This window comes from Lepisosteus oculatus, chromosome 11 (genome assembly GCF_040954835.1).
Source record: "Lepisosteus oculatus isolate fLepOcu1 chromosome 11, fLepOcu1.hap2, whole genome shotgun sequence".
In the NCBI taxonomy this organism is placed as follows: domain Eukaryota; kingdom Metazoa; phylum Chordata; class Actinopteri; order Semionotiformes; family Lepisosteidae; genus Lepisosteus; species Lepisosteus oculatus.
This window is the reverse complement of record NC_090706.1, coordinates 24,704,746-24,721,493: the sequence shown is the minus strand read 5'-3', so window position 1 is coordinate 24,721,493 and position 16,748 is coordinate 24,704,746. Positions and strand designations below refer to the sequence as shown.

At 38.0% G+C, this 16,748-nt stretch overlaps 1 protein-coding gene across 1 annotated transcript in view; it reads left to right on the top strand.

Annotated features, from left to right (window-relative positions):
• Positions 1-13,977: 13,977 nt before the first annotated feature.
• The window catches only part of LOC102695143 (uncharacterized), a 94,054-nt gene continuing 91,283 nt past the window's right edge, over positions 13,978-16,748 (top strand). The window contains exon 1 of the mRNA XM_006631791.3: positions 13,978-14,415. Coding sequence (XP_006631854.3) covers positions 14,008-14,415 — 408 coding nt within the window. The 5' untranslated portion in view covers positions 13,978-14,007. The remainder of the gene's footprint in view (positions 14,416-16,748) is intronic.

Here is a 16,748-nt window from a genome sequence, read left to right as displayed (position 1 = left end):
CACTGTGTTTTGCCAAGATTCTTGAGCAACATGTGAACGTAACAATATGTTCTCAGAATATTTACCTGACACAATAGCTGAAAGATTCCTTGTTTATAGGAACACGATTCAGCTTATTATTGCAAATCTGTTTGTACTTACATAAACTCTACTAAACTATCACATGATCATTGTAGCCAGGGAATTGGTTTTCAGATCTGTATTGGCAGACCTTAGACCCTCAAAAAGTATAAAACAGTGTTAACTTTGCTCTGGCATTGAGAATTAAATTAAGAAAAGGTTTATTTCTTTTGATATGCAGCTGGTCTGCTCATTCAGAGTGCATTATATTCTCATAGAAGGCTTGAGATGTTTACGTTTTCCCTTTCTACAATGCAAACTCTAACGTGGCCACACTTACATGAGTCTCACATAAGTGCCTGACCATTAGTGCCAAGATTAAATTCCATTTCTACACTTTTGCATTTTTCTCATAGAGTGGTTTAGTCTTGTTCAAAACGATAACTTCAGACTCATTCTCCAACTCGCTTGGTACATTTTAAGTAAACTAAAGGACCACTTTATTGTAACCTGAGCTACTGAGTGTTTAAGAATGAACGTCAAGCACAAGACACTCTTGAGAAATGCAGCTGACCTTCAGCTAAGTTGATTTTTTAAAAATGTTCAATCAGATACAGATGCGAAGGCATCCTTTCGCATATTTTACAGGCTGTTTCTCTATTTGTCTTGATGATGCTGCATAAATAAATCGGCTTGAACTCGCACGCACCAATTGTATGTTAAAAGTCTAATGTGCTGTAGTAGTGTTCCACATTACCAAACTGTAGGTAACTTTGTTTTTTTACCAAGCATAAACAGAGATGAGATCTTTCTCTTGATAGCTCTTGTGTAAAGTTTTCCACATTTTGACATGCATACTTTTAAGATGTCATGAACCAGCTGTCTCTAGAGCAAGCTAAGCAGGGATTTTGAGCCACACAATATCCTGTGCTGAATTTCCCTGGACCTACTCCATTTTGCTTTGAGTAATACATCTTTTTGCAGTACAAACAAAGCACAATAGTGTGGCAGTTCTAATCCTGGAAAATAATTGAAAATGTTTTTCTTCCTTGAGCGCTGGAACAAGATAACGATCAGTGTTCTCCCCTATAAATGAAATTAGCATTATACTGTTTTTCATGTCATTATATTAGGCTGTACAATATTTTTTTGATTTATAAAATATGTATATCTTTTAATAATTTTACTATTTGATGTAATTTAATGGGTCTGATTGATCCTCAGGGATATCTGGAAAAAATGATTCAGCTTTTGTAAGAGGAAAAAGGCCCAGATGTTTCTTTCCATCTGAATGCTCTTGTCTTCTTTTAAAATCTTCTCTTTTATAAATTTATAATTCATTTTAAAACCAGAGGGTTGCTCTAAAGACAAGACTTTTCATTTTGAAATGCTTTAAAGTACAGTACAAGACACTTGGATTTTAATGGTTTGCTTCCTACCACTCAATCTCTGAATTTATGTTATATTGTACAGTAAATCAATGTTGCGTTCAACAGACTTTAACGTAACTGAAACACAAAGTCAAAGACAAAAAAATTCTTAAAATGTTTGAGCATACCTCATTTGCCTTTATGAACATCTCGCAGAGAATTTAAGTAAACATTTCAATGTGCTTAGTTATGCCTCAAGGGTTTGTTAGATGGTTTACATCAGCACTTCACTATTAGCTTAATGTTTCCAAGTGTAAACACTTCAGTGTAGAAGGGGCTACTGTTGAATATACAGTACATTCAAAACCGACAGAGAACCAACAGCCCTACTGTGTCAGAGAGGCAAGGCTCTGTAAGACTAGACATCAAAGGAAAGCTTTTAAGGGCAAAAATAACAAAGCACATTGAACTTTGTCAACAGATTGTTCCTGCTTAACAGGCTTTTATTTATTTTTCACCCCAAAAAGAACAGAGAATCTTCATTTGAAAATAAACCATCTGCCATTAGAAAAACAAATGTTCACATAAAAAAACCCCCGAGAACATTGACTCTTTTTCAGACAGTAACCTGGTGAGGTTTACAGGAGAAACCCTATCCCAGAAACACAGGAAACAAGGCAGGACTACTTCCTGGACAGGACTTCAGTCCATTAGAGGGCACACACCGAATAACAGGAACAATTTAGAGACACCACTTAGCTTAGCCAGTATGTCTTTGGAAGGTCCAATAGAAAAGCCATATAAACTTGGAGAGAACATGCAAACTCCACACAGAGCTCACCCTACCCTGAAATTGAACCCTGGAACCATAATTTGTGAAGCTGAAGCAACAAGCACTCCTCCATGCTGCCCTGCATTCCTGCTATTTTATTCTTGGTGTCTTTTATTTTCACACATTTTAAAGTCATTTCAAATATATTTCTGATAAGAAAGTTTTTTTTTTCCAGCTCAGCTGTGAGCACTAATCGGAGGGCTTATCAGTTGTAGTGGAGCACCAAAGGACTTTGGCAGCATCCCAGGTGTTTCACTGAGTCAACAATCCTCTGATTTCTTCAGGGTAATACTTTACCTATAGCACAATCCAGATGTTGCTCACCCTTTTGACTACTTTAATGAATTTCACCATTTGGCCTTTTAGTTGGGTACAGATTTCAAACTTGCCTTCTGTGAAAGTTTTTAAAAAAATATTTACGATAAGGACAGAAACAAGAGTTGTGATCATGTAAGCTGGGGTTTAATATAATATCCAAAATGTCTCTTAAACAATGGTAATTACAGAGATTATTACAGTTTTAATACTGTAACTCCTCAAATGTACACATCACTAAGACCCTGTGCAAAGTCGAAATAACATACTGTACATTTGCAAATTGAAACTGCTATGATTTTTATTAATCATTTTATTACATCAGTAATATATTTATAATTTTATTACAACAAGTCTACAAATATTTTTGTGTGTTTCTTAAGGTGATTATATATTATAATAATGCTTTGGAAAACAGTGGAAACAGTGGCATGTTACACTGAGAGTATGTGCCACATTCCGGAGTAATTGTATAATATCTTTATTAAAACAAAAATAACTAATTGAAAAAAAGGAGCATGACTTCCCTTCCTGAGTTCATTAATCATTGCAATAAGGATTATTACAGAAACTGGGAATATACAGTAAATCATTTTAGATTGATCTTTCCTTCAACTTGAATCCCTATATAAGCTTAATAGAAATTAAGCTGGAAAATGCTGAAAGTTAAAAAGTCAAAGCGAGAAAAAGAAATCCAGAATAAATAACAGAGCTATCAAATATTGGAGAAATATGGTTTGGCATTAGTGAAGGGTTAGTGGCAAACCATCTGTCCTTTCTAGCATCACATACTGTATATACTGTATGTCCTGATAATTCTTGAGAATCTTAAAAGTTGAATGACTAACATTCCTGTAAAAACTTTTTGAATTAAAATGTTGGCATGACTCTGTACAAACTTACAATACAATTGTTAGGTGAAGATATGCTCTGCGTGTTTTGCAGACTTCCTAACACCACCAAAATAAATACTTGTTGAATAAAATATGCACCACTGAAGGATTTTGATTTTCATGTGCTAAACTAGGGTATCTTTCAGAAAAGGCATAAAAACAAAGGGCACTATGCAGTACATTTGGATATTCATTGTTGTGGTTATATCCTTTAAGGTAATACATTGTGTTTGCCTTCAGTAGTGCTTACACTGTACATACTGTATAATATTTTAAAGTAGTGGTCAGGAAATTTCAGATCTTCACCATTCCGCTAACCTCCTCTATACTAATGCAATTGGATGAATAAGTACTATACTGTAACGCTTCGGGGTTCATGTGGGCGCCCTTGCCGCTGGCGCATCAGGTCGACCCCCCACCGTCAGGGACTCGAACCCGGGCCTCTGGCGCCACTCAACAGGGACCCAGCCTCTTGAGCCAAAGGGAAATCTCCCATCAGCCCAGCGGCTGCGGTCCCTGCTACCCTGCTATTCACAGGGGAGGGCGGTGACGTCACCGCTCTGGTAAGCCAGCTGTCGCAAGCAATGGAGGCCGTATGCGTTACAGTATGTTTATGAAACAGTTGAAGGGGTGGCACATTGGAGCAGTGGGTATCATTCCTGCCTCACATCTCTGGGGCCCTGGGGTCATTTCCAAATTTGGAGGGCTATCTGCATGGCGTTTGTGTGTTCTCCAAGTGGTTGAGTGGGATTCCTCCCACACTTCAAAGGCATAATTGGCTTCTGAGAACATTTTCCCTGGTGTGAGTGTGCATCTGTGTGGCTAGCCTGCGATGGACTGGCATCTCACTCGGGGTGTATCTCACCTTGCAACCATTTCTTGCCTGGGTAGGTTCCAGCACACCTGTGACCCTGTATTGGATATAAAGTGGTTAGAAAATGGATGGATGAAACAGTTAAAGAGCTGGCTGTACACAAATCCTGTACTGGCATAAATTGGAAGGCATGGTAATTTGCCTCGATTGATTAAAGATACAGTATACCCCAAAAATCCAAAAGAGGGCTTCAAAATACTACATTACAATCATATTAATGAAATCCTCCACTGGGGGGGTAGGCACACTCCCTTGAGTGACAGAAGAAGTAAGGAAATAATATAAAAAAGAATATATATATATAAAATAAAATGAAAAGAAAAACAATGCAGCATAAATTTTAATAGAACAAGTTGGACAAACTCAGAAGGGGCATGAAGATGAGCTGATCCGCACATAGCCACATCAGGGGAATTCCAATGGGAATAAACAGAGATATCCCTCGACCATGAGAAATGGAATTGCAGGGGTGGTGCATTTTCTGTTCTACAGCTCACATGACACTATTTTCGTGTCTTAGCAACCACAAATGGCCTAATGAAAGACGTTAACACCATAGATCTGTAACCACTGCTGTGAACTATCAATACTGCTTTCTGTAAAGTGCTCTTTTTTATTTTAAATGTTAAATTTTAACAAAAAAAGTCATCACTGCATACTGATGCTCTTAAAGCCCAGCCAGACCAGAAACAGTCACTTTCGTTCAGGGTTTGGAGTTGTTTGGATGTTATTTTCTTTCTGTTATCATAGTCAGTACCTCATTCAATTGGCAGTTATCCAGATTATAGGATTCGCCAGCAGCCAGCGATGAGCTCACAAATATTATTTTTGAAAGGTTATGAGACAGACGTAAACTTTAAAGATCCAATTACTGCCAACTCTTTATTTAAAATAAAATCCCCAAGCCGGTTTTCTTAAAGTGTGCAAAAATAAAGCAGTTATTTCTCAGAATTTAGTGCTAAGACATCGAGATTGCCAAAAAATATCTCAGGAGAAGTATTTTACTTGGGAAAATTCAACAGTTTTCCGCCTTCAGGTTGCCTAATTTTAAAACTATAGATCTCTAATTTTATTTCAATTTTGGGAAGTGTTTTGTGTTTTTTGCCCTTTCATTTTGTCTTCAAAGGAGTCCATGGGCCAAGAAAAGGCCCATGGATTGTTTTTCCAAAACTATGAACCACTGATACATTTTATTGAGTGTGCTACTCTAAATTACATGGGCGGTTTAATTATAGTTCAGCTAATATGACATAATCAGCCCGGTATCCGCAGATGTTGTGGGTTTTCCTAAGGACTGCTTGAGTAAAACCGCATCTATATAATACGAATTTGAAGTCATGAAGTCACTGTCAGCCAATGGGACACAGGAAAGGAGCCCAGGAGATGAAATATTTAAGCAAAAGACGTGCTTGTTAAAATAGTTTGAATGAAAAGAGTGAACATCCATCAGCTATTTCATGTCAGCAAAGAATCTGTTCCCATATGCTGGCTGGATTCCATGATATGTGATGTGTACAACCGGGAATTAGCAAATCTGGGATACAGACATGAATGGTTTATCTTGATTGATACCCTTGAAGTGCTTTAACTTAAATTACATTCTTGCTGTTGGAATACAGTATGAGATTTCTAATAAGCAATGCAGAAGAAACTCTTCCACCTGTTTCTACTGCTGTTAAGTATTACTGATTCTGTGTTCGATTCAGTTTGTCTTTGTTTTTTTAATATGTGCCCCATATGTGCTTTCTCAGCACTGCTGAAGCATGGTATTGTTAAAAGACATATTGATCTGTCAACAGTATTAGTCCCTCTTGCCACAATAAAAAGCATCCCTCCTGCATTGCCTAGTTCCCCTTACTGAATGAGTGTTAGTCATGCTACGGAGAGCAAAATAAAAACTCAGTTGTCTTTGGAACCACTAAGGGCCCAGCATGCTTTCAAGCATTTGCCAAAAAAAATAAATCAATAAACTTAATTTGCTTCCTTTCCATCTCCCCGCTGCAAAATAAATGGAAAAAACAAGACATGCTTGCTTATCTGTATCCAGTCTCTTAATGCATGGAAAAAGGATTCATTTCGGTTTTATTCTGTAGTATACAGTAACTAAGACCTGATGAAAGCACCCTGAAAAGCAGTGGGGTCCATTTTTCTAATAAAGTGCACAAGCATGAGAACATCTGCCAAGAGGGAAATTCAGGAAAATAGCTTTTTTGTCCCTTCTCATGAGCATTGAACTTACTTGTAATAATTGTGGCAGGTGTCTTGTCAGGTGTAATTTGCATGTAGTATTAACTTACTTACTGTAGGTATGAATGGTGCTTATCTCCCCTTTGGTATTTCAATCTGGCCTAGCGGCATTGCAAAGCTTTATTTCACAAATAGCTTCCCTTTTTTAATTGGAGCTTGACAACTTTTGTTTTCTTTAAACTTGTGTAGTGCATTAATTATCAAAAACTTCTAATTTGCTTGTAACAAACCAGGTGCTACCAGCCATCTCACACCACAAGATGCAAAGTAATAATTTGAATTCTAGAATTTTTGCTATATTTTCATATAGATTTTCCTGTCAAATTTACAGTAAATTCCAAGTGTTGGTTAGTCATCAAAACAACCTACATGTATAGTTTCAAAGTCAATTTTAACACTGAAAAAAAAAACTTATTTCATGGAAGGGGGTCCTTAAAGCTTTGAATGAAACCAAAAATGTATTGCCTTTGCATTGTAAGGTGTGAGTTTCTAAAAAGTGAGTTCATAAAAAGCAGAGAAGTTGAACATGATGATTTCATATTTAAAGTAAAAATAAACTCCCACAAAGAATTCCCTCTCTGAAAGTAATCCTTCTGACAGTATTACATCCTGAATACTAACCCTGGAAAAAAGGTAATTATAAATCCACCTACCAACATCGTTTTGTACACTATCCAGAACTCCAAACAACATTCCCCAGTATTTTGCTTCAAGACGCAAGTTTTTTTTAGATGTGGAAAACTGATTATACAAGATTCCAAGGAGGTAAGGCTTCTGTTATGATGACTAAGAAACAACTGCAGGGATTAGAAGGAGCATCCTATTTCGGAGACTAGAGAAGAAGGGATATGGTTTTTATTATAAAGCCTTCTGAAAAGAAAAAATGACCTTTTGCAATTAATTGAATCTGCTGCATGTTAAAACTAAAGCACATTTCCCAATCTTTCCACACTGTTGCAGTTGATGATTCGTGGGTTATGATGCCCATAGAAAAATAAATTAAATACAGTAATTTGTTCTTAATATGCAACTCTTAGGAATAAGTATCTTGGACAGCAGGTTACAACACAAACTGGTATTATTAATACTGTTAATGCATTTATCTAACACAATTTATAATCACTTATTTCTTTAGATACTAATTTTGGTATATGTTTAGATAACTGGGTTTACTGTAACAATTTTGTCTAACAAGAGCAGAAGCCCCACCACTCTTTGGTTAGGAGTCCAGAGACCTAACCAGTGCTCCACACTGCCAATGTGGCAACAGTCATACTGCTTGATCAAGAAGGCACCCAGTAACCTCCAGAGTTTTTTCTTTTGCGTTTATAAAATTCATTTCAATGCAAGAGCCTAATCCAAATTCCATCCCAGTCATAACTTGTCATGTATGGTTTCCTGTTTCCTGGAATGACTTACACTGTCATTCTAGTGTCCAGATTTGTTATTTTGCAGTCAGGCTGTTGCCCAATTTATAAAAATGGAAACAAATGAAGTCAATTGAAGCTGATGCAACATACACTCTTTTTTGGTGACCTGACCTGCCATCTCATTGTTGAGAAAAACCACCTAAAGTCACCACATCACTCTTACTATATATTTTGGATGATGAAATGTTTGCACCAGCTTTTGTAAGATCTTGTTTCCTGCTGCCTCCTAGTTTTTAGGAAAAATTGCTGTGACTCTGCAGCTGTTGTGAAAGGTCAAGCAATACTTAGCAATTTGGAAACAGATCTGTGACTTTCACAAACCCAGTGACATCATGGCAGCTCTGATTAAGACTATTAAGAGTCTTGAAGATTCCTTGAAATAAAACGACAACAGTAGCCCCCTGTTTCCCCATTAAACTATATGAGCTTTATTCTGAATAACGAAGACGTCATTTTTCTAATGCAGATGTGAGTCAGGAAGTTTGTGAATGAAAAACCTAATTTACAGATCATCTGTCTGTGAGGTATTTGAACAAATGAAATGTGGTGTGGTTCACATCACACAATGAGAGTGACAAGAAAAAATTCTTTAAATCACTTGGGTGTGGTTTCAGTCTTACAAAACACAGCATTTCAACATTGTTAGGCGTACCTATGCCACAACCTCTTGTCTTTTTTAGTTATGCCCCTTACCAACAAGCCTCAACACTTCAGACAGAAAGACAGTTACACGGATGGGTCTTATTACAGAATAACTGGATTTGACATTATTCTCAGCGTAAAATGAAAAATTATTGCAGAGCCAATGCTGATTAGTCCTGACTTGCTAACAGCTCCTTCATAAATCACGATTTAAACAGCCTTTCTGCTTGCTGGAGACTTATCTGTGTTTACTAGCTACAAGGCCCTATTGATATCTTTGCTTTTGGACCTTGAACCTGTTATCTTTTTGCCTTGAAGAAAAGAAAAAAAAATATTGGTATATGTATAAAAGGGGGTTATCCTGTTTAAATTGGTAGTTGGAATGCTTGGAGCTTTAGATAAGGAAGAAATAAATCAGGAAGGAGCCGCCTGACCTTCATGGAAAAACAAGCACCATGGATTGTCACAAAGCCAAGAGCTCCGGATAGCAATCTGCTGACTACAGATTACATCAATTGTCCAGTGATTGCAAACCTAAGGTTAGTTTCTCTTCCTTTATATGACAGGGTGGTTTAATATTCACTTGACAGGACACATACCTTAGAAAATAACCCTTGCCAATACAGAATTGCCACAGTCTTACTGTATGTCCACAACACAGACCATTGCTTGAAATTGGCTGTGCAATAAATACTGTATGTAGCTTTTAGTTATCACAATTATTACATACAGTACTATTCAGTACTATTTATATTTTATCCAAATGTTTAGATACATTTTATGTGCCTGTTTAATTTAGTTTTGTTTAATGTTTCTCTCTCCTAGCTCGATCGACCTTAAACAAAGCACAGACTACACAGAGGACACAGCAAGGACCTAAAATACATATTTCCATTACATGTTACCTCCAATGATGTGTAAATGGGTCAAGGTTAGGAGAAAGTGTCTTGAAGATGGGGACTCAGATGTAAGAGTACCAATTTTCATCCTACCAAAGTTGCTGTGTGTGAGATGGGACCTGGTATTTTGCCTTCTGGTACACTTCACGAAAGCCCTTGCAGTGAAGGTGATCCTGCGGCTACTCATCCACCAGACTGCTGAACAAAAGAGCAAATACAACATTTCTGCATGGAATGGATTGTTGAATGGATTGTTGTAAAAACTTAAAAGCTGGAGTGCTTGGCATGCTAACTCTTTAAAATTGTCTGGACTGCACAAAGTGCAGGGGCTGAGGCTGAATGGTGTGAGTGCACAGTGACATAAATGACAGGACTGACAAATAAAAGCACCAGGCCTCATTAAGAAAAAATGAGCACATGCTCATATGACATCTGAAAAGAATATAGACACTGCAAAAATGGCAAGCACTGGAACTCATGCCAAGTCCACATACTGTATTATAGGGAGCTGTGAACATGATTATTCTATCCTGCCCGTGAAATAAGTAAGTCTGAAAAGCAATTCCCAGATATCTCAGTACAGGTGGATTTGCAAGAGCTGAACAAGAAGCCACTCACCAAAAGAAGCCATGAGTTGTGGTTGTGTGAGGAAAATTGAAAAAAATAACAAACCAAAAATCTGTTTAGAATATGTTTACCTACCTCCTCAATCAGCAAATCAGTTAAAAGAAGAATTATTATTGTTGTTGTTTTTTATATAACAATATAATATTATTATACCTGACACCTGAAGAAGGGTCCACGGCTGAAACGTTGTGTTCTCTTTCTTCTTTTTTTCAGCATGGAATAAACCTATTACTTGTTCCTTTGCAGCCTACGCATGCTGACGCAGCTACCCACCTGAACTAATATTATTATATTATTCTTCCTTACATTTATATAGTTCTTAACTGTACACTCCACTCAAAGCACTTTACAGGCAATGGGGATTCCCCTCCACCCACCAATGTGTAGCCCTCACCTGGATGATGCAACAGCAGCCATTGTACACCAGTATGCTCACCACTCATCAGCTATCAGTGGGGAGGAGAATAGAGTGATGAAGCCAATTCATAGATGGGGATTATTGGGAGGCCATGATTGATGTAGGCCACTGGGAAATTGGACTAGAACAACAGGCTAACACTCTTATTCTTTTGATCAAACGCCTTGGGATTTTCAATGTCCACAGAGAGTCAGGACCTCATCCGAAGGACGGCTATGCTGTAAAAAGGTGTTAGGACCCACACAGACCACAGGGTGAGAATCCTGCTGGCGCCAATAACACCTCTTCCAGCAACAACCTTAGTTTTTCTCCAGGAGGTCTCTCATCCAGGTACTGACCAGGCTCACACCTGCTTAACTTCAGTGGGTTGTCAGTTGTGAGTTGCAGGGTGATATGGCTGTAGTTATGGGAACATACTTGTGATCAGCATCAGACTTCTGTCTTTGACTTGCTTGCACTTGAAGGAACAACTGCGGATTATACTGCTGTACAGTATATCTGGAGGGTTTTCAGAGTCATGGTTTTCATGACCATTTTGTTTAGTGAACGTTTGAGTTCCTTTGATTTGTGAGGGCACACCAGTCATGCCAGGAAAGTGGACTGCAATACCTTAGTCAAAATATGTCTGCATGGAACCGCTCCACATAGACCCACTGTAACTGCTGCAGAAGTAAACAAAGGTCAGAAGATGTGTTAGAGAAACTACTCATTGAATCACAAAAGAATAAATGAATATCCAGGAGAGCCTGGGCAACATTTCTTAGCCATTTTCTGTACGTTGTCAATCTGTTTATGCAGGGCACAGTCCTCCATTAACCAAAAATTCAGCTGGCTATGGGCCCCTTCGCTTGCATGCTCTCTCTCTACCCTGGGTGCTGCCTAGAGCTCAAGGACCTGTCTATAGACGGGACACCACAGTGGCCACAGGCACACACAATCACCAGGGAAAACAGCGTAACAAACACAGGAACAGGGGGAACAAGAGGAACTTTGCACAATAGAGGACCTTGAATGTCTTAAGGGATCTGTATCATTTACAATACAGTATATACATTACAATATGATATTCAATACAGCAAGGAGAAACATGGGGCACACAAAATGAGCCTGGGAAGGCAGGCTGGCTCACATAGCTCTGCTTTGATTGTTCATTAGGCTGAACTGGGAAAAAAAAAACTTTCAATTGACCACACCCTGGCAGATCACGCTTTCAAAACCGCTTCCCATGAACGTGCTTCTCTATTGTGTTCATTTATCTTCCTGAAGATCGTTGTTAGATTTCTGTATGGGGATCAAGATAAGTGAGGTCACATTTAAAAAAAATCAACCAAAACAAATCTATTCTCTATGTTCATGAATAATTAAATGTGTGTATTTTGCGAGGGGCCATCTCTCAAAAAGAAACGACTTAATTTCTGCTCTGATATTTTCTTATTTTTAGCATTTGTATTTTGTCAACTAATGGTTTGAAACCCAGACTGATACTTGAATAAAATACCAGAGGACTGATTTGATAAATTCGAATTCCCCGTCTATATTTCATGTTCACAGATGTGAGTGTTTGCTTATTACCACTCTCAATATTCTTGAGTTGTTCTATTGATTTTATAAACTGAGTTTTGAACACAAAAACATGCCTGGAAAAGCTCTGATATTTCAATTGCAGAACTACTATTACTTATATAATTGGTTTCATTGTGCCATCTAGTGGATCTATTTAAACATGAAAATCGGTCAATCTAAATGATTGCATATGAATGCACTTAGATTCAAAATGCCCAAGGCGGCAATTTAAGCAGCAAGTGGTGTAATGTAAAGCATACAGTATATACTGTATATAAAAACAAAAATAGCAGAAGGGTAATAAAATGATTATGAAAGAAGTAGTGTGAATTGGAAGGACTCTTTCCTATACAACACAATTAATAATTATCGGATCCTCAAATGTTCAGAAGACTGATGAAGGATATGAGATGGGTCTTCAATGTTGGCACAGGCATTCCTCAGGATCTGTTGGGCATAATGCTTTGCCAGGGATCCTAAAGGCTCCCCAATTATGTTAGAGGTTCACAACAGTTTGAAGGTGATTTTAGTCTTTTCGACTGATATGAACCAACAGATAGAAGAAAAGGTTTTGATAAAAGAACTATTAAAAGTTGATAGAATTCTGTTTTTTTTGGACTCCAAAGGAAGTCTTTTTTTTAAAAAAACGTGCAAGCACTGCTGGATTTCTTCACAATGACATCAGTGTTCTCAGTGGATTTAAGTTTGTCATCAAAAACAGTGCCCAGATATTTGTAACTGTGAACCATACTGTGCCAACAGACTCATGGGATTGACTCACAGAACATGGAATGTTGTGGGAATTATATTGCTTTTTTAAATCAACAATAATTTATTTTGTTTTTCACACATTCATCTCAAGATAAAAAGTACTGTATGACCGCAGTTGATCTAGAATGGATCTGTCCAGGCTCTGACTACTACACCGTAGTAGTCACTCATTAACAAACTTGACATACTGAAATAATTTTGACAGTTGGTCCGACAGTCACTATATACGATGAAAAGGAGGGGCTGAGGGAAATCAGCAAAGAAAAGTCCAGGTAAAGAAGGTTTCTGCTCTAAATGTTTATAAAGGAGATCTAGTAGAAACTCCTCTTCCAGGATGAAAGGCATCCAGTTTCCCAGCAAACTGGAGGGAGTTCAGATCTGACTCCACAATTATTATTATTATTATTATTATTAAGAGTCATAACCACTTATTAATGCACTGTATACACTAATATAACTATATTTCAATCTCAATTTTAATCTTAAGTGTTTTAAAAATCCTACACATGTAGTTTTGTCTTTAACCACAAAACATGCCTCAGAATAGACAGCAGAACACAAAACATACAACATTAGGGAAAAGGCTGCTATTAAACGTACAAAATAATAAGTAAACTTGTGTTCAAGATTCTGGCATGTTTAGCTCTGGGGAAAGTCCAGGACATACACAACTTGACAACATGCTGATACCATTTCAAAGCCCATAACTCACATACACATTTTAAAATGCAGATCTAACTGGAAGAAGTAGGTCACAAGGATTGTTTTCACAAGACATTTTCACATTTCACAAGAAACAAACACAAGAACCAGTAAGGATGTCCTTTGCCCTAACTGAAATCAGTAATACAGTACTGTATGTCAATGATTAATGATGAGACCATATGATGTAGTTCTCTTACTGTGCTCTAGTAAAACATTTCATAGACAGCAATAACTGGACTCTAAATACAGTACATGACAGTGAGATGTCCAATCTGGATAAAGCATTCTGTCAGCTGCTTTATGTAGGTGGCCTTACCCCATGATTTTATTAATAGAAACTTACAGTATCTCCCAGCTGTTGATGTTAGCTGTCATAATGAGAGATTATGATCAAATAACAGTTTTCCTGGGAGATTGGGGACAATTTCAGCAAATAGTATTCTTTCTTCTTTGTGCAAGCACGATTCCAAATGGGTTTAGCGCATTTTCCATCGTGTTCTTGGGTGACACTCCAGCTCATAAATGCTTTATACCTGCGAGTGTGAATGTCAGTGCTGTATGGAGAAATTTTTCTATCCCCCTTGAAGAAGTCAATGGACAGAAACAACCCAGCAAGTGCAGAAGATACAGGCTGGATGTGATCAGAAATTTCTCTAATTTGAATTACATCCCAGGTGTGGATGTAAATGTTAGTGAGATAGAACAGGAGAGCTGTCTCAATGGGTGGGAATACAGTAAAGAGATGTACAAGTCCACTGTTGTAACAGAGGTAAGTGTACCAAAGTGCAAAGTGCTACATTTTCCGTGAAGTGATCATGTTTTCCACATTTGCGTTTTGTTTTCTGAAATGTATTTAATACAGGATTTTAAGTTTAAGGATTTTAAACTGCCAGCAAGGAGAGTCAAGTTGTTAGTTCATGTATGAGCCCTGGAGACACATTAGAACATGTCACTCACTCAGCCTGATGTGAAAATGGAGCTGGTACCTTATACCCAAGGTCAATTAAACCAGTCCAGGGGGGCTGATGGAGCATGAGATACTAGCAAGAAGAAATCATTAGGCATATTTTTTTTGTCAGCTAATTAACTTCCTAATATCATCCAGCCACAAATGAGAGGAAGTCTGTCAAGCTAATTGGTTTTAGTTATATAACCAGAAATGGTCATGCTGGGAACATTCTCCAGAAACAGACAATTCAGAGCAAAATTGCATTTCTTTGTGTGCTGAGAGAAAGCTGAAGTGTCTGGCAAAAAGCTGTACAAATTTAGGAAGAGCAGACAAACTTCACACAGAAAAGTGCTGAAAGCTTGAATGTACAGTGCCTATAGAAAGTCCCCCTTGGAGTTTTTCACATTTTATTGAGTTACAGCATGGAACCATGATATATTTAACTGAGAATGTTTGGCACTCATCAACACAAAGTACTCTATAATGTCAAAGTAAAAAAAAAACTAAATTAATTAAAATAGAAAACAGAAAATAATTGAATGCATAAGTATTCACCCCCTTGCTTTGACATACCTAAATTACCTCTGAAGTAACCACTTCTTCTCCAAGTCACAGAATTACTTGACTGGAGTCCACCTGTGTACAGTTGAGGCGTTTCACATGATTTCAGAAAAAATAAACCTGTGTCTGGGAGCTTCTCCACTTAGTGCATTTCCAAGGAAACACTACTGTCACACCATCCACAGCCAGAGGGCGCTCCCACTCTCTCATGTCCCTAGTTTCCTGTGCTTTGCTTTCCTTCCGGTGTCTCTCTCTCTCTGGGGCTATATATTTCCAGGTCTCTTATTCTCCTTCGCTCAGCATTGAAGTTCGGATGTCCTGAAACCCGCCTAGCACCAGGTCCCCCCATGTCCGCTACCTGAGGACATAGGTTTCTATATGGCGTTTCCTGAACAGCTGAGCCCGGGCTAACCCCCGTCTCACTGCTACGCATACGGTCTTTTTTGCTTTCCTGCCATTCCATGGTTTGTCCCTTCCGACATCTGTGACAACTACACCATGAAGACCAAAGAACATTCCAAGCAGATCCAAGACAAGGTTCTTGAAAAATACCAGTAAGGGGCAAGGATATAAGAACATTTCCAAGGCATTGAATATACCTCGAAGCACAGTGAAGTCCATTATTAAAAAGATAAGAAAATATGGAACAACTGTAAATCTGTCCAGTACTGGCTGTCCTCCAAAACTGAGTGTCCAGGCAAGAAGAGTAAGGGAAGCCACCAAGAGGCCTATACCAACTGTAAAGGAGGTACAGTCCTCTATGATAGATGGGAGAAACTGTGAATGAGACAACAATAGCACACACACTTCATAAATCTGTCTTGTATGGAAGGGTGGCAAGAAGAAATTGAACTTTATGTTTTGCGCCAACCTAACACAGCACATCACACTGAGAACACCATCCCTACAGTGAAGCATGGTGGTGGTGGCAGCATCATGCTTTTGCAGATGCTTCTCTGCAGCAGGGACTGGATAACTCATAAGGATAGAAGGAAAAATGGATGGAGCTAAGTACAGAAAAATCCTGGAGGAAAATGTACTGCAATCCACAAGAGCACTGGGACTTGGAAGATGATTCATCTTCCAACAGGACAATGACCCGAAACATACAGCAAAAGCCACACTGGAGTGGCTTAAAACCAAAAAGAGTAATGTCCTGGAGCGGCCCAGTCAAAGCCCAAACCTCAATCCAATTGAGCATCTGTGGAATGACTAAAAAATTGCTTTTCACAAACGGTCCTCATTCAACTCGATGGAACAATTTTGCCAAGAAGAATGGGCACAAATTCCAATGTCAAGATGTGCAACTCTGATAGAGACCTACCCAAAAAGACTCACAGCTGTAATTGCTGCTAAAGGTGGTCCTACCAAGTATTAACTTTTTTATTTTTAATTAATTTAGGAAAATGTCTGGATTTTTACTCTGACATTATAGAATACTTTGTGTTGAAGAGTGGCAAACATTCTCAGTTAAATACATCATGGTTCCATGCTGTAACATAATAAAATGTGAAAAAGTCCAAGGGGGGTTTAGACTTTCTATAGGCACTGTATATATTTATATACTGTGTTATATGAATAATACTTTATTT